The following is a 25,022-nucleotide window of genomic DNA, read 5'->3' as shown; positions in this document are numbered from 1 at the left end:
AAAGGCATGTTAATAGGGCACTCATCTCATCTTGCCTTGGGATGCTGTCCTGTGTGTGCGATACTTGGTGAAGCTGCAACCACAATGTAACCGTGAGGAGGAAGTCAGGACTTCAGAGTCATTATCATCAAGTGAGTTAGTCAACCATACCTAGGGAATTTCTGTTAGATGAGCCAAGAAGTCTCATTTCATTAAATCCACTTTTAGCACAGAGCCCTTTATCTTGCATCCAGAAGCACCCTAAATGGTAACTGTGGCCCCAAATGCAGCTTTGACCTGAAGGTCAACATGACCATGCGCATCCACAGAAGACGCAGCATCGTTTTACCCTGCCCACATCCACAGTGACTAGCTGTGCTGTGACTGAAGCTGGCACACGGGATGCCGCATCAGGCATCCTGTCACAATCAGGTGAGGAAATGGAGGATTAGGGAAGCCAAAGAACAGGACTTGGTAGCTCTTTGTGTTTCACAATGGACTTATGTAGAACACTTGACTTAATCTTTATAAAAATAACCCAGTATCCTCAATTTGTAAGTCAGGTGAAGCTGAAGGAGGTGCCAAGGCAGCTAATTTGACATGTCAAGATGGTTACTTGACATTTCCTAGGTCACAGAGTGCTTTGAGAATGTGCGTATTTATTCGTTGGAGAGAGCCATCTTGTCTAAAGGATGGAGGTGTGTATGTGAGGGAGACTCAGCTCGCTTGGCTAAGTATCAGTACACCCAGATCAGTCCTCAGACTTCCCAGACTCAGTACCTCCCCTTGGTGACAGGCTCCTTAAAGGTACAAATTAACATATAGCCCAGACTTCCTGGATCAGAAGTTCTAGGTCAGTCGTTCCCGACCTTCCTAGCACTGTGACCCTTTTTTTTTTTTTTCTTTTCTTTTTGTTTTTTCAAGACAGGGTTTCTCTGTGTAGCCTTGGCTGTCCTGGAACTCACTCTGTAGACCAGGCTGGCCTTGAACTCAGAAATCCACCTGCCTCTGCCTCCCAAGTGCTGGGATTAAAGATGTGCGCCACCATGCCTGTCTCTGTTCTTTGGTTGAGACTCTGAGACAGAAAACCCCTGCTTTAGCGTGAGAGCAGTGCGTAGAGCCCAGTGAGGTGCCTTCGACCCCAACCTCCAGTGGATAACAATGTAAACTTGAATTTGAGAAGCGTGGCTTTGCACCCAACTGTTTTCTCCTAACTAGAATTTCCTCTCTGGGTGAGCCGTGGGCCACTAGCAAGACTGAGTCCTTCCCAGTACTGCAGACAGATGGAAAAGCACAGATGTGTCCAGCCACAAAAGAAGACGACCGGTAGTCACGCTGCGCAGCCCAGACTGTTTGGTCCCGAAGCAGGGACCCATGCTAAATGAGACTGCTTCTAAGACTAAAGGAAGTGTCTTTGATCTCAAAGTGAGGACAGTCCTGTGGGGGCCACGTGGGTGACTCACATCGTTGCTTATGCATTATTGCAACACAAACATCTGACAGAAGGGACCGAAAGGAGGAAAGATGTTTTCGTCTCGTATTTCTGAGAGACTTGTGTTCATCATGGCTGTGGTGAAGGCCCTAGGAGCAGACCTGTCCACGGTGGTTGGGGATGTGTTGGAAGACAGACAGTACACATTGCAGTTGCCCTGGAAGCCGAGAAGTCACCAGAGGTGGGCCACACTATAACCTTTAAAAGGCTCATCCCTAGTGACCTACTTCCATCAGTTAGATCCTTCCACGACCTTCAAAATGTACACACAAACTAGAGAGCAGGTCTTCAGTCATGAGCCTGTGGGGGGCATTGCCAATTTAGACCATGACTCTCACTCACAGAACATAGCACCCCCCAGCTCACGGTGTGGTGGTAGTCAGTATTGATCACACCCATCGGAGCCATAGAGCACCCAGAAACTGGGTCATGGTGTCAGCATGAAAGATAGAGCTTGGGGTAAGTCAGGGGGTGGGGGCAGATGTCTACAGTCACTTACCCTGTGCCAGACACCCAGATAAGTGACCCTATCTTAGCTTCCTACTGGAACCCTCAGTTCCTAGGGCCTTAGGGAATTTAAGCCTCTGAAAGATGAAAGGGCTCACCCAAGACCCCTGCAGCTGTTGAGTAAAGTACTAATTTGCTTTCCTCTGGGTTCTGAGTTCTTTGAGCAACCTCACCTCATATTCATGAGAGTGTATCAGGAAATCAGACTCCGCAGAGAAGCCCACATAGCAACGCCGGCGTCCAGTCTGCAGCCTTGGCTGTGGCTGGCCCCTGTGGCTGACCTCTTTGGCCTTATTGCTTCTGCAGCCTTCTGCTTACCTCTTGACTCACCTGTCTCTCGCTCTGGTGGCCAGGGACTTCCCACTCATTGTCCCTGCCTCATAGCCTAGCTAAGCTCTGAACGCAGCTGGTGCCCAGCTAATGTCTACGTGTGATGTTTTCAGAGACGCTGGGTGAAGGTCCTTATCTTTTGGGAATGGTGACATAAAAAAAAAAAAAAAATGATGGATATGGTCTCCATGAGTTCCCAAGGCCCCAGACCATGCCTAACCAAGTGAACTCCAGATCTGAGGCAGGTGAAAACCCTTTTGGTTGCAGAGGGGTTGAGCTGTGTCTGCCCAGAATCTCCTGCAGGCCTCAGGGTGCTTGCTCAAGAACTCCCGCTGACAGACTGATCTACTGACTAATTTATGTGACATACTTATGGAGTGACACAGATCTCCTGGAAGGAGTTCAGAGGAAAGCAGCCATGATGATTAAAGGACTGGAAAGTGGGTTCTTTGGGGAAAGATTCTGAGGACTGGCCCATGGGGATTGACGGTTCCGTGGCCTCCTTTAGGCTACCCCTCATTCTTTACCACGTAGACCAAAGCCCAGAGAACAGAGCACTCCCCGGCCAGCCAGAACAGGGTCCCACATGTGACTGATAGGCCATGGGTCCCCTGTCATATCAGCTTTTCCTCTTAAACATATACACACATGAGCACACCAACACGTGCCCGAACATGTCATACCCATGCTTACATGATTGCCTGGATGCACGCCCACATGTAAACCTTGCTCTCCCTTCCTCCCTCCCTCTCTCTGTCTCTGTCTCAAACACACACACACACACACACACACACACACACACACACACACACACACACACACACACCAGTACACTGAGGTGCTGAGAATGACAGATAGTTCTTGTCTCCTGGGTTGAGAAAGCTAGCAAGCCTGTCTGAGGTCATTCTGATTTGTAAGAGGATTTTTAGAAATCTCTGTCTCTGAGAGGGTAAACAGGGATCCAATCACACTCCTTCAGGAAGTGGGGGTGGAGTCCCCACTTTCTATCTGCACGCCTTTCTGAGCATACACCTTTCTAAGGGTTGAGCTGCAGTCTTCCTCGGGTTTCAGCCGTCGTTGTGTCATGACGAGGCAGTGGCTTATGCCTCTCACCTCTCTCTCTCATCACTATGGAGCAGTTGTGGAGGGTGGGGATTTCCCCTCCATGGAGGGAGCTTTTAGTGCTCAGTGAGAAGGATGCAGGGTGTGGCCCCCGTGAGAAAGTTGAAGCTCGGGTTCAGGAACAGTGATGACCATGCTGGAGCTGGTCTAAGGAACCCAGACTCAGCATGAACCCTCGCTCACTGGCCTTGTGACCTTCACAGCACCTTCTGCCCCACCCTTGGCTTCCCCATCACTGAATCTGGCCCAGGGGAGTGGCACTATCCCCACCTTCTCAAGGAGTCCTTGGATGTGAAGAATCCTCAGTTTGACTCTGGGGTCCTTCTAGGACCTAATCTCTTTGCATCTTGGTTACTTCTTGTAGGAATGAACAAAAGATTCAAACCCTGAGGCTAGTCTAGAAGATTCCGTAAGGTCATACCCAGAGTCCTCTAAGCCCTTTGTCTCCTTTCTTTTTTTGCCAGATTAGGGCATCGTGTATGCTAGGCAAGCCCTCCACTACTGAGCCCCAGCTCCCCCAGGCCCCGTTTCAACACTCTCTATTCACCCGGGTTCTGCTTGAGGTCTACATCTTCTGAGAAGCAAACTGGCCCCGTTTCTGGGTACCAGCCCCACCTGAACATCCTTACTCCTGCATGGCCAGCTGATACCCCCTCCTTCCACTGTGGGACCCTAGTGTCCTGGGAAGGAATTTTCCTCTCGCTGGCTCCAGCGACTGCATCATTCCCCTTGCAAGTCCAGGTGGGAGGACCGGACAGGCTGCAGCACTGACACCCATAAATCAACTGGCAGGAACCTGAAACTCAGCTGCTGTAACAGCACCGTGTTTCAACATGATCTGCTCCCAGCTCAGCAGGCAGCGGGGAGGCAGTGGGGCCTTGTGTCGCCATCAGCATCTGCAGCAGAAAAACCTTCCCATTTTCTAGGACTTCCCAGAGTCAGTCTTCCTACCCACCAACCCCTCAGTGGCTCACCTCACAGGTGGCCACCCACTCACCGTCCTCCAGGGAGCACTTGGGCATGGCTTGGCTCTCTGAGCCCAGGGAACAGCTAATCAAGGTCAGGCTGAGGCAGATGCTGACCTCCCCACTGGCTTTTTGATGGGCCCTCTGGACATGCCTCTGGATGGTCTTCTGTGGCTTTCAGAATTCTCTGCCCAGCCACTGGCCCTCTCACATGGAGGACTCACCACCTCAGCAGCTTCCAGGAGAGCTGGATTATGAGGAGCCCAAGAGGATTAGAGGGGTTCACCATCTGCAGAGAGAATAATAAGCTTTGTGCAGTTACACAAATGGCTTCTGGCCCTCGGCCCGAGAGGAGGCTCGTGAGGACAACAGAATGTTGCTATGTGTTCACAAGGAGCCTTCAAGCACCAGGGGTCCCCATTTGACTTCAGCCCCTGCAGTGGCCACAGCCCTGGTGATGTACAAGCTGGAGGACTAAGAGGAAAGAGGGGAGTTGTGGGACACCAGACCAAGGCGGACTGGCAAAGAAACAGGAGGCGGTATATGGGATGGTGTGACGGGAGATCTTGATTATTTACTTAATGGAGTGTAGAATCATCACAGGAACAACCTCTGGGCATGTTCATGAGAGTTTCTGGCTAGAGTTTATTAAGGTGGGAAATCCCATCTTAAATGTGGGTGGCACTATTCCATGGGCTGGGGCTCTGGGCTCATTTCCCTTAAGCCTTCCCTACTAAGACAGGCATTATATTCAAACTATGAGCCCAAATCAATCCTTCCTTCCCTGATTGCTTTTCTCAGGTATTGGTGGAGCTCTCACCTGCTCCTCCCTCTGCCAGCTGACATCTGGCTTCCCCACTGAGAGCTCCCACTTGCAGGAGCTCTCACCTGCTCCTCCCTCTGCCAGCTGACATCTGGCTTCCCCACTGAGGGATCCCATTACTCACTTCAGATTTAGTCAGCCATAGTGGTTGTCTGTTGACCACACCCGTGGGGACATGATAGAAGCCTGGAACAATCAGATCCACTCTCTCTCTCTGAAGACAAAACAATCTCAACTTTGCAAAAATGTCCCAGTTTAGGTTCAGGGTTGCCAGGAGGAAGTGGGTGAACTGTGACCTGCACCTCATGAACTCTGCTCAGCGGAGAGAAAGAGCCACCTGTGAGAATTCCTGGTAATGTCACCTTTGAGAGGCAGAAGCTGAGCTGCCACACATTCACTCCAGCCAGGTCATTTCAACAAGGAAATCAAGGAGGGTTTCCTTCTGGGTGACAGGAACATGTTGTCATCCCTGTGATCAAATGGGCATAGATGTGGGCCACAGGGAGCGGGGGGTCACTCATAATGTGCTGGCTGGGTTAACCCGGAGCATTTTCCTAAGTTATAGCAAAGATTATCAGACCTCATAGGCTTTAGCCATGATTCTTCCAAAACATGGGCAAAAAGGAGGCTCAGTCTGTATCTGCTTCTTTCATGTCTACCTACTGAACTTCTGCAAAGAGTGCAAGGCCACTGGTATCTAAGAATGCTATTCTAGATAGCCACAGCGACAGTCACAAAGCCACTGTACACAGAGGGAAAATAAACAAAACCACTGAAGCCAAGTGTGATGGTTTGAATATGCTTGGCCTAAAGAAAGTGACACCATTAGGAGGTATGGACTTGTTAGAATAGGTGTGTTCTTGGAGGAAGTGAGCCACTGTAGGAGTGGATGTGGAGGTCCTATTTTTAAGCTCCACCCAGTTCTGAAGAGACCCTCCTCCTGGCTGCCCATAGAAGAGAATCTCCTTCCACCTGCCCTTCAGATCAAGATGTAGAACTCTTGGCTCCTCCAGCACCAAGTCTATGTGCACGCTGCCATGCTTGCCACCATGACGGTCATGGACTGAATCTCTGATACTGTAAGCCATCTCCAATTAAGTGCTTGCCTTTATAAGAGTTGCAATAGTCATGGTGTCACTTCACAGCAATGAAACCCAAACTAAGACCCTAAGAAGCCTGCACATGGCGGCTCTGGAGCACACGACCAACAGTGTATACAAATACAGAGAATTGACAGTTTAGGAGGTAGGGCAAGAGGAGGAAGTAGGCCAATCGGGAGCATGCATGTCATGGTACTCTGTCCTAGCATCCCCTCGCCCCACTGCCCTTCTTTGGCTTCTGTAAGGTGAGCAGCTTTGCTAAATTCTGTGTTTACTACCATGATGCCCTGCTTCAGTACTGGTCCAGAATCTAGAACTGAGTGACCACTGGATAACACCCGTGAAACCATGAGCCTAAATAAATCAGAGATGGGGACAAGGAGGAGGACCCGGAATTAGGAAATTCAGATTCACCCTAGATTACATCAGTCTTCTTTGATGGCTCCATAAGACGCAATGAGCATCCAGCGATGAAGACGCAGCAGAAGCCACATACGATGCTTGTTTTTTGCAGTGGCAGACCCTTCCATTCTCTGACTCTTCCTTCCAGTTCCCTTGCCACACTCTCTTCCTTTCAAGTTGTGGGTGAATGCTGTCCTCTCTACAGGAGGCACAGCAACTGCTTGGCTCCAAATCCTGTCTCTAGCTCCTCGACCCACATATACCTCATCCCAACCATCCCACAGAGAGTCTATAACTATACACTGTATGTCTGCTCAGGCATAGCATGCTGTACACCAAAGGACTCAAAGGGCAGATATGTCCTCGGCTCTGGAGGCTGGGTGTCCAAAGTCAAGTGTCCACAAGACTAGTTCTTTCTAGGGCATCCCGTGTTGACTTTCGGATATTTATGACCTCACATGGATGGTCTTTCTATGTCTGTTTCCCCCTTCCAATATGGACACATACTTCCCGTTTCCTAAGTTTGGGAATACAAAATCAAGGTGTCCAGAATGGATGAGGGTCCATCCTAAAGCTCTCATTTACCTTCATTATATCTTTAAAGACCCTATGTGCAAGCATACTTGCATAGTGTTGGAAGGGACACAGCTTAGTGCCCAGCGTGCATGAATAGGCACATGTGTGTGCAGGAATCACTGATTTATAGTGTGGCCAAACATTTCTTACATGCTCAGGGACCATTTTTTTTTTTTAGTAAGCAGGTAGATGAAGAAAGGAACTACTGAGAGTGACTATCCCAGAGATGCCTCTCTGGGCTGCTTGTCTCCCCTCCCAGCTATAAAACCAGATGGACACAGTCACCTTGTCCTCCCCTGGGACCAGCAAGGCTCCCACCTGCTCCATAAGCTTCAGACTCTAGCAGGTTGAATTGATGTCGAGAGGATTGCGCAGGTGGAATGGACCCACATCAGCACCACACACTCTGCCCTTGGTGGAGCAGATTTCCCAGCCTCCTCTAGTCCTAAAAAACTCTCCCTGGATGACTGGCAAGCTGTCACTTTCTCAGGGTCCTTACAGGAAGTGGTCATGCAGCTCACATGGGTGAGAGGAGAGACATCCTGAAGCTTCGGAACCTCCACTTCCTGGTTCTGGAAAATCACTTTGCTTTCTGTGAACAAGAGCCCCACCCCTTTGCTTGGCCCACCTCCCAATGACCTCTTTGGACCCACCTGGAGTCTCAGAAAAGCAAACCGGCAGCACTGAGGGTTGACTGGAGCTGCTGGGAACTCTAAGTCCAAACACCAACAGCTGAAACCAGACATGCGAGGTATCACCTCCTTGTCTTTCATCTGGGACAGTCTTGTCAGGTAGCTAACAGAGACGCAATGGCCTTGATGTCCCAATGGGAACCCAGGGTTGGAGTCTCAGTCTTGTACTTACAGCATGATTCCTGGTACTAGACCGTCACCTCTGCATTCCGGATGGGAAGACAGCAAAGGAACGGGAAATGGTTTTTGCAAGCCTCCCCTACTAAGCCAACCTGGTTCCCATTGGCTACAGCCTCACTGAAGCCTCACCACGGATCTGTGTTCCAATTAGGAAGAGGGAGAAAGGAAAGACCAAGAGTGTGCTCTGGCTTTGTATCTTGTTCCTAAAACCCTCTCCTGACCTTCCCCTGTTCACAGTGATCTGGCTTCAGGTCAAAGACCTACTACGTGTCACCTAGCCGCATCTTGCTTGGAGTTTGATTAAATACCTACATACCATGGCCCAGCCAAATCTACATAATTGACAACACAGATATATTTGTGTGGGGGCTCTGGGGCATGGTTAACATAAAAGAAAGTTTAGAAATCTCCAGTGAGAAGCTCAGGCCCCAGCATAGCAAGATGTAGAACACAACCATAAATTCCCCTGGCTAGGAGTCGGGGGTGGAAGGGAGGGTCAGGGTGCATTTTAGAGGCAATGGGAAAAGATAAAGATCCCTTCCCCCACCCTCCACCATCTTAGTTAGCTTTCTGTTGCTGTGATAAAACACTGACAAACCAACGTGGGGAAGAATAGGTTTATTTGGCTTATAGGACACAGTCCATGGTTGATAGAAGCCAAGCAGGAAGTCAAAGCAGGATCGTGGAGGCAGGAACTAAATCAGGGACAATGGAGAAATCATGCCCACTGCCTGGCTTCTTATGGCTTTCTCAGCTTTCTTTTTTCAAAATACATTCCAGAGCCATCTGCTCAGGGATGGCATCACCTATAGTGATCTGGGGCCTCCCTCGTCAACCATTAATTGAGAAAATGCCCTTCAGACTTGCCTATTGGTCAACCTGATGGAAACATTTTCTCAGTTAAGGGTCCCTGGTGACCCTTAGTTTGTGTCAAGTTGACAGAGAACCAACAAGCACGTGAGAGAACCTCATTCCCAAGCAGTGTTTCCAGGCCCTCCGTGGGGCTCTGGACATGCGCAGTGAGAGAGGGGAGAGCCGTAGTTGTCCCTTAGGTTCCCAGGAGTTACCGGGGCAGGGGAGGCCAGGAGAAAGCCTGACTCCTCACTTCTGGCATCTGGTGCCTGTGCACAGCAATTGGGGCACCCTTGCTTAACTGCTTTCTGGGTCCTCCAAGCAAAGTCCTGATATTGAAAGCACAGAATTATGGAAGCCACTGGGTGAGGGTGGGGGCACAGGCTGGGTTACCTCCTGAGTGGATGCAGGTATGTGAAGGTTGGTATGGATGGAGATCAAGTCTGACCTGTAGAAGGACAGGAAGTCCTAGGCTGCAGTTATCAGAATGTATAGAATGAAGGAATGTGTGTGTGTGTGTGTGTGTGTGTGTGTGTGTGTGTACAAGCACACACGCTCATTCATGCACATGAACAGATTAGCAGCTGAGGCTGACAATAAGGGAGAAGGAGGCATCCCTGAACAGATACACAAGATGCAAGGACTTCTGAAGGACCAGGATGAAAGGAACAACTAGAAGGAGCCCCAGGACCCCATGACATAACAAAGCCAGCCTTCTTTGCCAGGGTTCTGGGAACCCAGTAAGTCCCAGTGAGGTCTCCTAGCAACCTGGAGGAGTCAAGGCCATGGCACTCCTAACACCCCAGGGAGTGAAGGAAGTCTTCCAGTTTCAGGTGAAGACCTGGATTCTTAGAGACCTTTGCTCCAGTGGATATGGTGGGGAGGGGGATGTGTGCCGGTGAGGCTCCTGGATGCTGTCTCCTTGAGTGGCACCTCTGACATCCCAGCACATCATCTCTGAGGGCACAATGGATGCTTGGGGCTGGAATTCCAGAGTTGCTGCTCCTGAGTCTGGTGCAATGGATGCTTGAGGCTGGAATTCTAGAGTCATAGGCTGCTTAGGGCCCACAGGGAAGTCTAGGCTGTGGACCAGACCACCTGGGATAGGGGAGGGAGAAAGAGACAGTGCCTGCCTCCTGCTGCCTTAGACCCCAGCAGCCCTCTGGATCAGTGTCTCACATGTGGGGGGAGGCAAAAGGACTCTTGCTGATGGGAGCTGCAGGGAGGGGCTGCATGGCTCAGAGGAAAGTGGTAAACAGAAACTGCTGGGGGCCAAGAACAGGGGCTCTAGGTTCACTGTCACGGTGTCTACCATTGCTCCTTCGTTCCTCCACTCAGAGCCTCCTTACCCTGGGGAGCTGAACTGTGTATGGCAGGTCTCTACAGCTCCACTTTTTTTTTTTTTTTTTCGAGACAGGGTTTCTCTGTGTAGCCTTGGCTGTCCTGGAACTCACTTTGTAGACCAGGCTGGCCTCGAACTCAGAAATCCGCCTGCCTCTGCCTCCCAAGTGCTGGCATTAAAGGCGTGTGCTACCACGCCCAGTCAGCTCCCTGTTTCTTATCATTGAATTGGCTCTTGCTTCTCCTATATAACCCTTCTAGCAAGTCTATAGAACACTGAGGGGAAAGTTTAACCTATCAGACTTCTCGCAGCCCACAAGAACACCTGAGCTTCCATCAAGTTAAACATCACCTTATTAAACCTCTTCTTCGTCAGTCATTTACACTCTGGCATGAGTACATCAGGTCAGCCAGTAGAAAGTAGCCTCAGAGAGAAATGAACATGTTCTAGGGAACAGAAGCAGGGAAAGCATAGTTCAAAAACCTGAGGCTTATTGGAGGTATATAAACCTGGGGCTGCACGGGCGAGCATGAGAACTCGCAAAGAAAGGGATGTTCGTAGAAAGAATAAATGATGCCAGGGAGAGAGCTAAACTGGCCGAGTGCTTGCCACACAAGCACAAGGACCTAACTGAGTCTGATCCCCAGAGTGTATTTCATAGGCACCCATGGGTGGTGCCGTAGCTTTACACTCCCAAAGCTAGGGAGGTAGGAGGCACGGAGCCTGGCAAGTCCCATGCTAGTGATAGACCCATCCCAAACCCAAAGTGGACTATGAGTGATAACTGACAGCCTGAGGCTTCCCTCACACTCCCCACACAGGAGCACACCCACACACGTGTGTACCAACACACATGGGAGCACACCCAAAAGAACAAGTCCCCAGAAAAGGGGAGACACAGCTACCCCCACATGCCTGGTTAGTCTCAGGATGTACGTGTGACCCCGTGTCAATGTTCTGTCCAGTGACGACATTGTCTCCTTTACCCTGCAGAAACCCCAGGGGCGACAGCACCTGCGGAGGCTCCTGAACTGGGAGGAGTTTGATGAGCTGAGGGATGCACGTCGGAGCATACTGCTGGACACCCTCTATGACAGCGTCATCTTTGCTGTGGGCAAAGGCTTCCCATGGGTTGAGGTAGTTCAGGTGGTCAAGTTCACAGAAGAGCTGCTCAAGGAAACCAAAGGTAAAGAGTGTCACCGAGGGCACATGGGAGCTCTCAGGAGCCAGGGACCTCTCAAGAGGCACTGTGCTCAGAAACAGTACAGCCCTGGGCTCTGCTCCCCATCCCTGGTCTCCACGCCTGCACGACTCATAGCACTCCACGCTGCCCCCAGTTGCTCAGGGCATTATCTTTTCTTTGCCCAAGTGTATCAACCCCCTCCCTGGAGCCTTTCATGAACTTCTCCCTTGTGTCCTGGGACAGCAGGTTGTCTCCACAATGGCTGTGCTCCTCCGAGGGTGTCCCTTCAGAAGTGAGCTGGTCACTGCAGGACCATTAAGGAAATATAATGACTTAATTACTAGAAGTGAAGAGTATATTTCCCTCCGTCATTCCTCAGTGTGCGTCACACCAGGGCATCTTTAGGTTGCGCTGTATTAGAAGGTTTGGTTTTTTAAATCGCTATTTGAGTTGCTGGCTTAAGTTTCATAGGAATATCATTCAGTGATTTTGGTTTGAGATTAGGGCAAGTTTTCTACCAGTTTCTGAAAGGGACCTGGATACACTTCTGTCATTTTGGACTACATATTTATTTGAAGCAAGTATTCACAGCACTGCAAAGTCAAAATATTAATGAATCTGAAAAACACTGAAAATATTCTATATGCCACAGTATCAAATATTCATCCAAAATTTCTTTTTTATATTTAAATAATCAAGTAGATCATCTCATTGATATGTAAATTAGATGTAATAGTTAGTCAATTATAAAATTACATCTACTAAAAAATGTCTAAAATATAATACTCATAATGGGTAAGTGTTTGATGTGCATTCCCATTTTATTTAGCTACATAGCTGGAGTTGTGTTAAACTTGGAGGGCATAAAGCTGGGGATGGTGACGGACACTCAGCACTTGACAGGCAGAAGTAGATGGGGACTCTGTGAGCGCGTGGCCAGCATGGTGAGCACAGTGTGCACAGTGAGTCCCAGACCAGCCAGGGCTACAAGGTGAGACTCGGTCTCCAAATAGATTTGGTGAGGGCACAAAAGGATCCCAAGTGGAAAGCACTTCAGAAGCTGTGCTTACAGCTTGGCTGTAAGCCGGAAGACTCTCATGAGCATGGGAGCCAAGTGTTACCATCATTCCCACTGCTGGCGGGCTGTTCACCTGGACAGCCTCACCTGTTCCCCGAACCAGCCACCCATTCAGAACTCTGAGTCTTCCATACGATTCTGTATGATTCACTGACTTCTGCCTCCGCCGCTTTGCTGGAGTGATGGAGTGTTCCGCCTCAACTCTGCCCACCAATAGTCCTGATCTTGGCCTCTCTTTTCTCTCCCTTCCGGTCACATCTGAACCAGCCAACCAGGTTCACTGTTGGGCCGTGATCCCGAATGGTAAACCTGCAAAAAAAAAATAATAATAAAATAAAAATTCTTAAAAGTTGGGCTAGGGAAACAGTTCGATTGATAGGTTGCTTGCTGCCCCAGTGGGAGGACCTCAGCTAGGGGCCTCAGCAACCACAATAAAGGCAGGGCTTTGAGGTGTCCATCTATGACCCCAGAACCAGGAGGTAGTAGGCAAGAGGTTTGTAGTCAAGATAGATCCCAGGGACTTGCTAGCAAAATGGTAAGATCCAGTTCAATGAGAGACTTTGTCTCAAAAAAATAAACAACTAAGAAAGACATCCAGCATTCATCTCTGGCCTCCATACATGCATGTATAGGCCTGCACACCATGAACACATGCACATGTGCACATGAATGCACACACGCACGTGCACACACACACACACACACACACACAAGCGCCAGCTCATGTAACACTGTTCACTTGGCTCTTAAAAGAGCTGAAATCCTGATACACTTTCTCTTTCTCAAATGCAATAAAGGCATCTCTCTGTGTAGTAAGGAGGTGACTGCACTGCCACACCATGCACAGTGTCTCTTGTGACGATCGCACTTCAGGGGCCAAATCCATGAAATGCAGGAAGCTGATCAGAAGTCTCTATGCCACTCACCCCTGATTGGACATGAAGCAAAGCTGAAGTAGACAGCATCCTGAATAACAGAAAAATAGCCACATCAACAACTTAAAGTAGTGGGAGGAAGCTGAAAAGAATGAACTGAAAAAAATTGCAAGCCAGAGGCAGCATTTGCTCTGTTCAAAGTCTTGAAGCCGGCTGACTTGGACAGTCACTGACCACACTTTGAAGTCTTTTGTCAACGTGAGTAGCTGCTTTTTTCCCTACAGATGCTAACCTTTTAAACTTCCCCTATGGTTTGAGATAAACCAGACAAGCATGGTCTGTCCTATTATGCCCCTCCAGCATCACGGCCTGGTATTGTTTCCTGGGCATGGAAATCTATCCTACCAACCCCTCAGCCTGGGTCAGATGAAAACTGGTAACCAGACAGTAGTGCTCTTGCATGAATGTCTTTTTTTTTTCCTGTCCCACATAATTGTTTTCGAAGAGGTCAGTTATTCTACTGGCTTCTTCAAGCGAACCTAGCCTTCATTTATTAGACGCTCCTGGGGTCTCACCAGCAGAGAAAACACCAGCGACGCAGACAGAGGGTGTGTTTGTTAACTCCAGCTTTGTCTCTGCACACCCCTGGCCCTGTCACTCTGCTGGATGTTCTGTGAAGTGCACTGGACTAAGTGAAAAGCTAATGGTTCAGGATAAGGAGCCAGACAAGGCGTTGCTTATCTTCCTTTCATCTGCAGATGGGTTCAGGTTATGGGTCAGCACAAAGGAAGCCCAGGAAATCTCCAAGTGCCTTCTAATCCAGCTGCCATGGGCCATGACCTAGCCTGGCAAACATGCACACAGGCACCACCACCTACCTGCATGAGTGAAGAAAGTGAGCACTGTCCTGATGAGGGCACCCGAGTCTCCATCCTGCATCCTGCCCCAGCCTCTCCTAGGTACATCACACCAATGACAGGTGTTGGCACAGGATGCAGGCAGTGGGGGCCACAGGCCGGCACCATCAGAGTTTCTGTTCCGGCTGACATCCACACGGCTGCCGCTGTTCTTGGCAGGTGACTTCCCTGGGGTGCTTTGTTGTGGGTAGCCTAGGCTAAGGATGGTTGCACGACAGATGAGGGCATTGGCAGGCAGTGTTTAAGGAGGGGCTGTGTTTGCACAACAGTGATTCAGAGCCCTGCCAGGATGGCTGCCAACTCAGCTTATCTCCTTGCCCAATCGAGCCCAGCTCTGGGAGGGAAAGGGCGGCCCTTTATTCAAAAGCATAAGCTGATTCCATCCTGGCAAAGGGCTCCCGGGATCTTCTGGCCTCGATTCCAGGCCAGAAGAAAGAGGTCTGTACTTGGCACCTTCTTGGACCAGCCTCCGGGAAGGCCGGACAACTCACCTCCAGCTGCCTCCTGAGCTTAGGGTGAGATCATCAACCAGGGGGGATCAAGTGGCCGAGTTCTTCCAGTCCAGCACATCCTGGTGGAGGGAGAATAGCAGGAAAGGACATAGGAGGCTCAGGAGAAAAGAGGGAACTACAGATATGGGGCTGCTCAGGAAGCCATGGGCAAGAAGGAGAGATGAAGGGTAGCCTGGGCCACCTCTATTTTACTCTGCAGCCCCTGTTCTCTGCTTGCCTGGAGGACTCTTCCCCAGCCAACTACCTGCTTCCACATTTTGCCACCACAACAATATGGACACATGAAGTGGAAGACACCCCTGTCCTACTGCCTGGCCACAAAATCTTAGGGCTGGGAGGAAGGCAGACTAGGGAACCGGTTGATAGAGGCAGAGCAGAGTGTGTATCATGGTCCTGGCATCTCTAGTTCCACCCATACCACTCCTGATTCTCCAGGAAATGTCACCAGGCCACCAGAGGGTGGGAAGGCAGCCACCTGCCTGTCCCCAGCAACCCAGACCTGGAATAAGCCATGACTCATCAGGCTACCCAGCGTGGCTTTTCCACTCAGGCTACTCATGGCGAGGCACGAGTTCTGTACCCTCATCTGCAGCACCCCAGGCCAGCCAAGCAGAGAATAGATGCCATTTCCTGCTGCCTGGGACAGGCTGAGCAGGGCCCTCAGACCAGGCGAGGATGAAGATATGAGATAGAGTTTCTTTGCCAGGGTTTCCACCGAGGCCTTTGGTGGAGATGTGAAATGTTTCTTGGGACAAACTGACAACTCTCACTGGGTGAATCACAGACCTCAGGTCACCCTTGCAATAGCCATAGACCATCAAAGTCAGCAACATACTTCTGATTCCTTACTGTTTTGGAGGCTGCAAGTCCGAGAGGAGGTATTGGTAGCCTGTTCCTAAGACTGTTCTTGTTGGCCTCTAACTGCTAGTACCTCCCATGTCCTCCCATGGTTCCCTTCTGCACATGTCCACTCCTTCGCATATAAGGCCTCATTCAGTCTACATGACATCATTTAACCCTAACTACTTTAAAAGCCTCATTCCATAAAACAAAACAAAACAAATAGTTCGAGCTCTTTGGGATGGAAGTTAGGTATCCAATGTATAAATTTGAAGAAGGAAGCCAGGTGAGGTGACATATGTCTATGTTATGACATATGTCTATAATCCCAGAACTTGGGAGGTAGAGACAGGCGTTTTGAGGTGGAAGCCATCTTGACTATACCACAAGAGTCCATATTAAAAGAAAAGAAGATCCGTTCAGGGTAGGTGAGGGTGAGATACTCAACCACCGTGCAAAGTGGGGGTCACTGCTAACTATGTCGGCAGGATTGCCGCAAAGACATTCTCCTTCCCTGGCCAGACAGCAATGTTTTCAAGGGGAGACACTGAGCCCCCCCTCCCCCCCCAGGGAGATGAACTCTCCTAAGAATGCACCTGGGGTAAATGGGTTCAAGATTTGAATCTAGGTCTGTGTCTGACTCAGAATCCACACCCTCCCTGTTGACTTTGCATTTGGGTCAAGGACCTTGAGCACATGTGGTGGAGTGCAGGCCCGAGAGGTAGACAGGTAGCCTGAGAGAGACCTCTTCCTCAAGTGGGATGGGAAGTTGGCATAAGGGCTGGGCGAGATGTCTGGGGATGTGCTTCTCACTGGGTCACCTGCATGAGCATGGGGACAGATACCAGCCACCAGCAGGAGGGGTTCAGTGGGGTCTGTGTCTCGGGCCAGACTGAAAGAACAAACTATGCACATCCCCTATGGACATATGTGCAGGTCACCTGCTGGCCGGTCTTCCAGCTCTTGGCTTCAATCCTCTCTGTCTTATTCCTGTCCTTCCTCAGCCAGTCAAAGCCCCAGCATGGAGAGGAGAGCTGATGTACAACCTACCTGATTGGCAGCCTGGGTAGAGTCATGTTCTTGACACAGGAGGATTATTTGGTTGTTTTCCTCTCAGACAGGGGTGACAGTTATGATGTTGCAGAGTTGGGGCTCCCTTCCTAAGCTGTGGCACATTGCAGAGCACAGCTCCCAGCCCCTACCGCACGCAGCCCATTATGCCTCAGGGGACTATCAGCTCCATGGAAATCCCCACAGCTTCTTAGTGTGGAAAGGGATCCAGGAGGCCACCTGATCTATTCCCAACCCCATCCAACAGCACACTTTGGAATCTTCTCTCTGCCACCCCTCCCACTGAGGCACAAGATGGAGGTCACTCTGTATTGAGGACTCAGCGCTTAACCTGGTACAACACCTCTAGAGAGAGACATTCAAGGTTATCCCCTGGGAGGTACTGGTAGAGACCTAAGGAGGAGGAAGAGGATGAACACACACACAAGCACATGATTTATCACTATGGGAAGCCTGAGACAAGTCACTCTCTTTGGGCCTGACAAGGCAAGATTTTTATTGGCTCCATTTTCCAGATAAAAGCACTGATTTCTAACGAGAATCACCTGTGCGAGTGAGGACACGCTGCGACCAGGTGTGAGCCGCATCTTTCTGACTCCTCAGCCTGTGCTCTCCTGGGCTCACTGAGCTGCTCTGTGGAGAAGCGAGACTCTGAGCTCAGGTCCCCAATGTCAAAGCCATCTTGAGCTCAGTGTGGGGGAGTCACAGTGACTGTCAACCATGGGGGTGGAGATGACCGATATGCGGTTGGTCCTCAATCCAAAGGCCAGGGCACAGGGGAAGTTTCATCCTGGCAGCCTAAGAGGAATCCTGAAGGTCTTCCCTCAGGGGTTTTGGAACCAGACTACCCAGTCTCCTGTCCCTGCAGCACCACTGGCCTCTGCAGGAAGGGGGGGGGGAGGTGCGCATGCGCTCATTCTTCAGGGAACTACTTGCCCTAAAAAGAAAGAGAGCCAGCGTCTCAGAGACCTAGGCATAGACAGATGATAGGAAATGGGGCCAGGCAAAGGTGGAGAAATCTCACAGGTGTCATCTAAAAATGCCATGTGTCCTCCTGCCTTTGGTCAGCAGAGCAGGCACAGTCACACTGCCCAGGACAGCAGCAGAATGATGTCTCCTGCCCTGGCCTATCCCTTCCTTTCCTCAGAGACTGTGGCCAGCTACATTCAGAGACATTTCTAACCACAAGAAGCCCCAGAGGTCAGGGGCAAGAAGTAGAGGAGACATGTTCCTTCCCCAGGTTAGGAGTTGAAACAGACTCCAATGCTAGGCCCTGTTCCCTGGGTTGGGAAGGGTCCCATCTTTTTTTCTGGACCTAAGTTTATAGAACAAGGTCCTCCAGATAGATGCTTTGAAAACTATTGCATTCTCTCCACCTTGTTGATGACTAGACTGAGCGCATATTGAAACCGCTCAGTTTCCTTGGACCGGTTTATTTTCGAAGCCTTTGACTCAGACCGTGCATCTCTGAGAAAGTACTCACTGCAGAACAACATTCTTTTCTTTCATCCACCTCTAAACGTCTACGAAGAGAGCTTGAAGCCACTTAAGAGACAAGTGGCTTGGGTTGAATTCTGACTCTGCCAGTCCTCAACTCTGTGTCCTTGAGTGAATCTCCCAGCCTCTCTCTGAGCCTCAATGGGCCCCATGGGTCAGTGTGAGCCTCCCTGAGCTAAGAAGGGCTTGGGGGCCCGAGGGACACGGGTAGATATGATGGGATGCTGCGGTGTCCTCCAACCCTGAGGATAATACTTCCTTGGTAGTCACCGCATGGATTTCCAGATGCTGCGTAACACAGAATGGAGCTGGATAGAGGGTGGCGAGCCTGAGCTCCCCTCTGCCTTCCTTTTCTCAGGCCAGCCTCTACTGCTCAAGTACTGGGAAAGTCAAGTTGTCAGGTTGTGTCCTGGCTTGACTCTTCTGCCTTGGATCCAAAACAAGGCAACCAGCCTATCTTGTCAGAGACACCTAAGTCATCCGGTACCCATCCAGAAAGATCAGCCCCTCTTCACCAGTCCTATGTCCTCCCCACCCTCAGGCTGGGCTCCTCTCTTGGGCTGCTATGGAGACGGCAGTGCTCCCTTTCCAGGTCTTTTATGCCCAATGCTGGAGCAAGCGTCTGTGTTGCCATCGGCAGATCCTCCCCCACACCCTTCTCCCATCATTCCTCTCCTCCTCCACTCTGCTCCTCCTCACAGGTGTGGGCCTCCAGGGGTTTGGGGACAGACTTCAGGAAGTTCCCAGTGGCCAATGCAAATGAAGGCCACTCCCTGTTATTGAAGAGCAGTGTGCAGGCCCAGCTCTGCCTGCCTCTACCAGAGACTTCTGCGACTTAATCCCTCCATGCTGAGTCACTAGGACACAAGGAGCCGACTGTGCACCTCACGGCGGAGAGGGACAAGGTCTACTGAGCCCGACGGTGTCTCCGGTGGAGTTCAGAGTCAATCAGGGATTCTTCTCATTGACCCAGGCAAAGGCTGCACTAGGGTTTCAAGAAAGCTGTATGGCAATCTCAGGGAGATTCAGACATGGCTAGGCCTGACAGAAGTCATGATGCAAATCTGAATTCTGTGTGTGGCTGCTGGGGCCGAAGAGGACAGGATGGCCTTGGAGAAGGCAATAAACATGGCCACCCACATAGAGGGGCAGGGCCCCCGTGCTGTGCACTGCTGGGCCAGGCCAGGCTGCAGGCAGAACAGAGCACCTTCTGGCAAGTTCATCCTGAGGATCCTCGAGAAGTTCTGACAGCTCACCTCATGAAGGTTCACCACTTACCGTGATTCACCCAGGTCTGCAGGCCAGCCTTAATGACTTCCTGGCACTCGCCTCGGATCACTTGTCTGGTGGTCCCTCGGCTTGACTGTCATTCTCAGTCTGAAGCCCACTCAAACTCCTCTTTCTTCACTACCCCGAGGAGCTACACTGTAGAGCTTAACTGGGAGGAACTTGAGGATTCTATGTGTTCCTTCAGCTTGAGGAACCCCTCACCTCCTGTTCCTCAGCATCCACACACATCCTCTGGCTACACCTTCCGTACTCCTTGCCTTTTTCATCCTGGGCCTTGAATGAACTGCAGGTGTTTATACTTGCATCCTCTGCTCTTGACAATTTGCAGCATGCGTGTGCCCTCAAAGTAGCCAAGACTGCCCATTTCACATCATTTTTCAACCACTACCACCCTCTCCAAAAGAACTGAATCTGTCAATATGCCTACAAGTCTGAGCGGCCCCAAGACTCACACCCATGGAGGAAAGGCCCCAGCAGCTTGAGGGTGATGACCTGCAAGTGATCACAGAGAGGAGAGGCTCTGTGTTCCTGCTGGTCACCTTTTAGCCAGAGGCTGAGATCTCTTGGCTTTGATCCCAGATGCAAAGAAGAAATTCTAAAAGCAGCCCTGTCCTGGGAACCAGTCCTCATCTTCTGTCAGGGATGAGACAGGGCTGCGTTTGTAGGGAACTATCTGCATTCTAGAAGGGTCCTAGGGATTCTAAAGGGCAGGACTGAGAGGCACAGTCAGGGGGTCCCACTGGGCCTAGTCCTTCCGCTAACCAGGATGTTAGTGATGCTCAAGAAACCCAGAAGGAAAAAAAAAAAAATCAATGCCAAGGATCAGGGTGGCTGGCAGAGCTCAGCTTCAGAACGTAGTTAGAGTTCAATTTTTTTTTTTGTCCCATTGAAGGTGTGTCCCCTTGACTCATTTGGAGTTTTAATAAACTAATATGCAAGAGATAGGAATCTAGTTTCGTTCTGCGTGTGGATATCTAGATTTGTTAGCACTGGGTGCTGAAGAAGCAGTCTGTTCTCCAGTGGACTCTCTTGCCCTAGCTGCATGGGTTCCTATCTGGGTCCTTTGTCTTTCCTGCTTCACTATTCATGTATATGCACTATGGCACTAAAATGGAAGCAATAGTGACTAGGGAAAACCACGGGACAGATGGAGAGGGAGGGGTGGAAGGGGGGAAGGTAACAGGATGGGAGATATTCGACGTGCATTACGTACTTGCATGAAAATTGCTTTATGTAGCCCAGTATATAAGATTGTTAAAAAGAAAGGGAGAAAGAAAGTGTGTGTGTCAGAGGAACACAAAAGAATACCAAAATGAGGCCAGGGAAGTTGGGTGCTGTTAGGGTTTAAATATGCAGTGTCTGCCACAGGCTTTGAGTACTCAGTCCCCAGCTCTGGCCCGATTTTGGAGGCTGTGAACCTTTAGAAGGAGTAAGTAGATTGGGTGGAAGCAGTCACTAGGAGAGGGCCTTGGAAGGGGATGTCTGCCTTTGGTTCCACTCTCATCTCACTTCCTGAGTGCCACCAAATGAAATAACCTCTGCTATATACTCCTACAGCACCGACTGTCCCATTTCACCATGCTTTTCCTACTGTGAAGGACTAAAACTGAGCCTGAACATATCTTCCAGTTGCCCCTGTCAGGGATTTAGGTTACAGCCACAAGAAATGCAGTGGATATGGGTGATAGACACATCAGAGTTGCTCAGGCAAGTAGCCGCAAAAGAAGGCACAGCAAGATGGAGCCAGGCCAGTTACCCAGGTGAGGCGCCAGATGCTCCGCGGAGCACAGATGCTATCCTCACTGTGTTCCCAGGGGATGCTGCTGTTGTCCATTGGCTGTCTTTGCAGTAGAGGAGTCTTCTATACTCAGATACCCAGCCCAGACAAGAATAGGGTAGCGAGGGCCACTAGACATTGGCGCAGTTACTGTTCCCCAGGTGGTAGCTGCCAAGAGCCTCTGGTTGGTGAACTGACCAGCGCGCCTGCTCCAAGCCAATCCCTAGGCATCAGTTCCTCTCTCCATCATGGCCTGCTGCTCCCACTCATAGACGTCCCACTCCCACCTCCAAGAACTCATTTCTGCTCACCTCCAACCTGCTCAGATGTCCCTAAGTGTCCGCTCCTAACATTTAAGCCGTAGTGAATGAGTGCGGCCCACGGGTCCCTTCCATTTGCTTGCTACCTACTTTGTCACCAACACTTGCTGCGACCCATCTTGCCCCCAACCTGAGCCATGCTGTTGTTTGCTCAGCTCTTTCTCTCCACGCTGGACTGACCTCCCTCCCTAGCCCTGCCTCTTTTAGCCAGAACAAAGCCGCTGACCAATCTCTACTTCTTAGAGTGCAGTCATCTGAGTGTTCCTCTGGCCCAATCCTTTCCTCGTTGGACACCATGGCATTGGCACAGTACCGTCTTACAGGATGGGCAGTGGCTGTTCATAGACTTGTCAACAGCTGACAGATTGACCTTGGAATAAGGGCAGGGGGAGCTTAGAAGGAAGCTGAAGACAGGAAGGGTGAAGACGGGGAAGGAGGAAAACAGGAGAGAGCAGGAGGTGGGGGTCGGGAGAGAAAAGAGAGATATCAGAAGCAATGAAAGAAGAGGGAGGAGGGAGCCAGGAAGGAAGGGAAGAGGGAAGCAAACTTTTCTCAGATGATCCTGCAGCATCTGTGGCTCTAGGAGAGGCAAATGCATGTGTTAGCTCACAGGAAGCTCCAACAAGTCTTTAAGTAAATATATACAATCCATAACTATACATTCAATGGCAAGTTGCTGGTGCCCCAGCTAGGAAGGGTCAGAATGAGTGTCTTGGAAGGACACTCACCCAAGCCAGGGCCTTTCCCTAAGACAGAAGCACAACTCTTAGCACTGAACTTGTTCTGCTCTGCTCTGCATGAAGGGATTTGCCTATGCCCGGCTCCAGCCTGTAGCCACCTCCCTTCCCACTCATCTGTGGAGCCTGGGCATTAACGGTCTACATCTGAAATGTCCCCTAAAGAGTTGTGTTTGGAATGTTCACTTCCCAGTGAGTCACGGTGGACTCTTTAGGAGATGGATCTAACTGGCTGCAGTACTGAGCATGGATCTTTGAAGGTGACACCCAATGCCTGTCCCAGCGCTGTGCTCTGTCTGCTTTCTGGTCCACTCTCACTTGACTAAACTCCGCTTCACCCATACACTGTCACAGTTACAGCCTCAATGTTCTGCCTTCCATACCTTCCCCACTGTGACAGACTGAAAAACCTCCGAAAATGAGCCAAAATACAAGAAGCCCTTCTTCCCTTAAGTTGAATCTGTGGGGTTTGGTCATAGCCACAGACGTGAAAATACACCAGGCAATCTCCCTAGAGCCCCTAAGGAGGCTCTCAGCAAAGCAGGCCCCTGCCTACCTGCTGTTTTCAAGGCAACACCGTCTCTTCCCCTGGTCCTCGGTTTCATGAGATAATGGTCAATATTCCCACATGGAACAACACAGCCTTTCGAGGAGCCCAGAGTAGGTGGAGACCTAAGATGGCAAACTTTCAGCACCACTCTATGAGCAGAACCAAGTCACCCCTCTATAGAAGGTGGGGAAGGGCAGAGTGAAGACTCCTCTAAAGCCAGGGGAATAAGGGGTGATGGGAAGAGTTAAGGAAGAGATATGCTGAGTCACCCCGACTTTAGGAAAAAGTCAGGCTCCTGCTTCCAGGGCTTGATTTCCACAGTCACTAAAGGGACCTTCATCCTAAGCGTATGTGGCCCTGCATTGGCCTCATACAGAGGGCAAGGAGACACATGACCAAGCTCACTGTGTTTAGCCATGGCATCTATGAGAACTGGCTCTCCTGGTTATATGAGGGTTGTGTTCTTAAGCCATATCTTGCTTGCTCTGCCCAAGACATGCACAACAGTCTGCCATGACCCTCCGGGAACCAATTCCTGTGTCAAGTCCTGGCAGCCTGAGTAGGGGTCTACCTCCAACCACTGCACCGAGGCACCTAGAGGGCTCAGGCATGGGGAGGGATGGGAGAGAACTGATCTCTCTCTCTGAGCTTCACCGTTGGTATTCTCAGAGCTGACTCTGGGTGAGGTGAACCCTATTTGTCCAGCTCTGTCCCCAAGTCCCCATTATCAAGGTGACCTGGATGCATCTCCAGTCACCACCTTCTCCACAAACGGCAGAGACCCCTTGTTGCTCCGCCTTTTCCTTTCCAAGGAATTGGACATTGAGACAGTGCAAAGCAGTTGGAGCAAGACAGAGCAGGAGCCTAAGGACAAAAAGGATGAAATGGTTCCATAGAGAAAGTGCAGTGAATACAAGTTACCACGGAAGAGATAAGTGGGAAGTGGGCTGCACTTCAGAGCCCTGGGGAGCTAGTGAGTGGTGCTGGAGAATCAGAGTCAGGATACAGGCTCTGAGGTTGAACCTGGGTTCACAGCCCAACTGATGCTCTGTGCTCTACTGCTCTGTCCCCACAGGCTGCTCCATCACAGAGGCTGTGACAATACTGGGGAAGAAGCTCCGAGATTACCAGAAGCAGTTTAATGTCACCCACCTGCTGGCCCTCTGTGACTATTCCCATAACACTTTCATCAGACACTATAGACTCTACCAGTACGTCCTGAGCCAGGATCAGGAGGTCAACCTGACAGTTGCTCATGAGCAAGTGTGTGCACCACCCCAGCCCCTTCCACTGACAGAGGGCACAGACAGGGATGTGTGGAGGCATGAGCAGCAGGTGGCTGAGCTGAGCACCGCTGAGGCGGAGAAGCGCGCGAATGTGCTGATGCTGAAGGAGACGCTGCGCATGGAGCAGGCACAGATGCTGCAGAAGGCCTTTGGGGCTGAGGAGGCTCCAGGGCAGCTACAGCCCCATCCAACCCTGAGGAGGGAGGTGAGGCTCTGCCCCAGGATCTCTGAGACACAGCAGGCAGGACTCACTCCCAGGCCTCCTTCACCGTCTGCACTGGTAGTGAAGACAGAAGGCCACATAGGCATCTAGCATTTTCCACAGACTTTGCATGCACATCATTGTACAACATTCCTGTAGAGTAGAAACTCTTGTCCCCATCTCCGTGGTGATATAATAGGGATAGAAAACATCATTTGCCCAAGCCACCAAGCTACAGTGGAGTAGGGTTCATAGTGGGTTGAGGCCTGCTGACCCTGAAGTCTGAGTTTTTCCCAGTGTTGCTGACTGGAGACGGATACCACTGAGTGTGTCATCAAAGTAACATGGCTCTCTGAGCCAAAGGGAGAGACCTAAGTGCCCTTTGTCTGTAGCAAGAAATATCATCATGGAGACCTAGGATTTAGACAGCTCAGGGAAGTTGTGTGAGCAGATGGTACAGGGAGAGAGAGGGGGAGAGAGAGAGAGAGAGAGAGAGAGAGAGAGAGAGAGAGAGAGAGAGAGAGA

General features: G+C 50.5%; 2 protein-coding genes across 2 annotated transcripts in view; one reads left to right on the top strand and one right to left on the bottom strand.

The window, feature by feature from the left end:
* Rp1l1 (RP1 like 1) overlaps positions 1-4,625 on the bottom strand; it is a 38,891-nt gene extending 34,266 nt beyond the window's left edge. Inside the window, exon 1 of the mRNA XM_021203975.1 lies at positions 4,428-4,625. The gene's annotated coding sequence lies outside the window, so the exon portion shown is untranslated. The remainder of the gene's footprint in view (positions 1-4,427) is intronic.
* Positions 4,626-9,772: 5,147 nt separating this feature from the next.
* C8H8orf74 (chromosome 8 C8orf74 homolog) overlaps positions 9,773-25,022 on the top strand; it is a 17,109-nt gene continuing 1,859 nt past the window's right edge. The window contains exons 1-3 of the mRNA XM_021204206.1: positions 9,773-9,853; positions 11,356-11,548; positions 24,085-24,500. Coding sequence (XP_021059865.1) covers positions 9,806-9,853; positions 11,356-11,548; positions 24,085-24,500 — 657 coding nt within the window. The 5' untranslated portion in view covers positions 9,773-9,805. The remainder of the gene's footprint in view (positions 9,854-11,355; positions 11,549-24,084; positions 24,501-25,022) is intronic.

The sequence above is a fragment of the Mus pahari genome, chromosome 8 (genome assembly GCF_900095145.1).
Source record: "Mus pahari chromosome 8, PAHARI_EIJ_v1.1, whole genome shotgun sequence".
Classification (NCBI taxonomy): Eukaryota; Metazoa; Chordata; class Mammalia; order Rodentia; family Muridae; genus Mus; species Mus pahari.
Note: the sequence above shows the minus strand (reverse complement) of the source record. Positions and strands in the feature narration are given on the sequence as shown.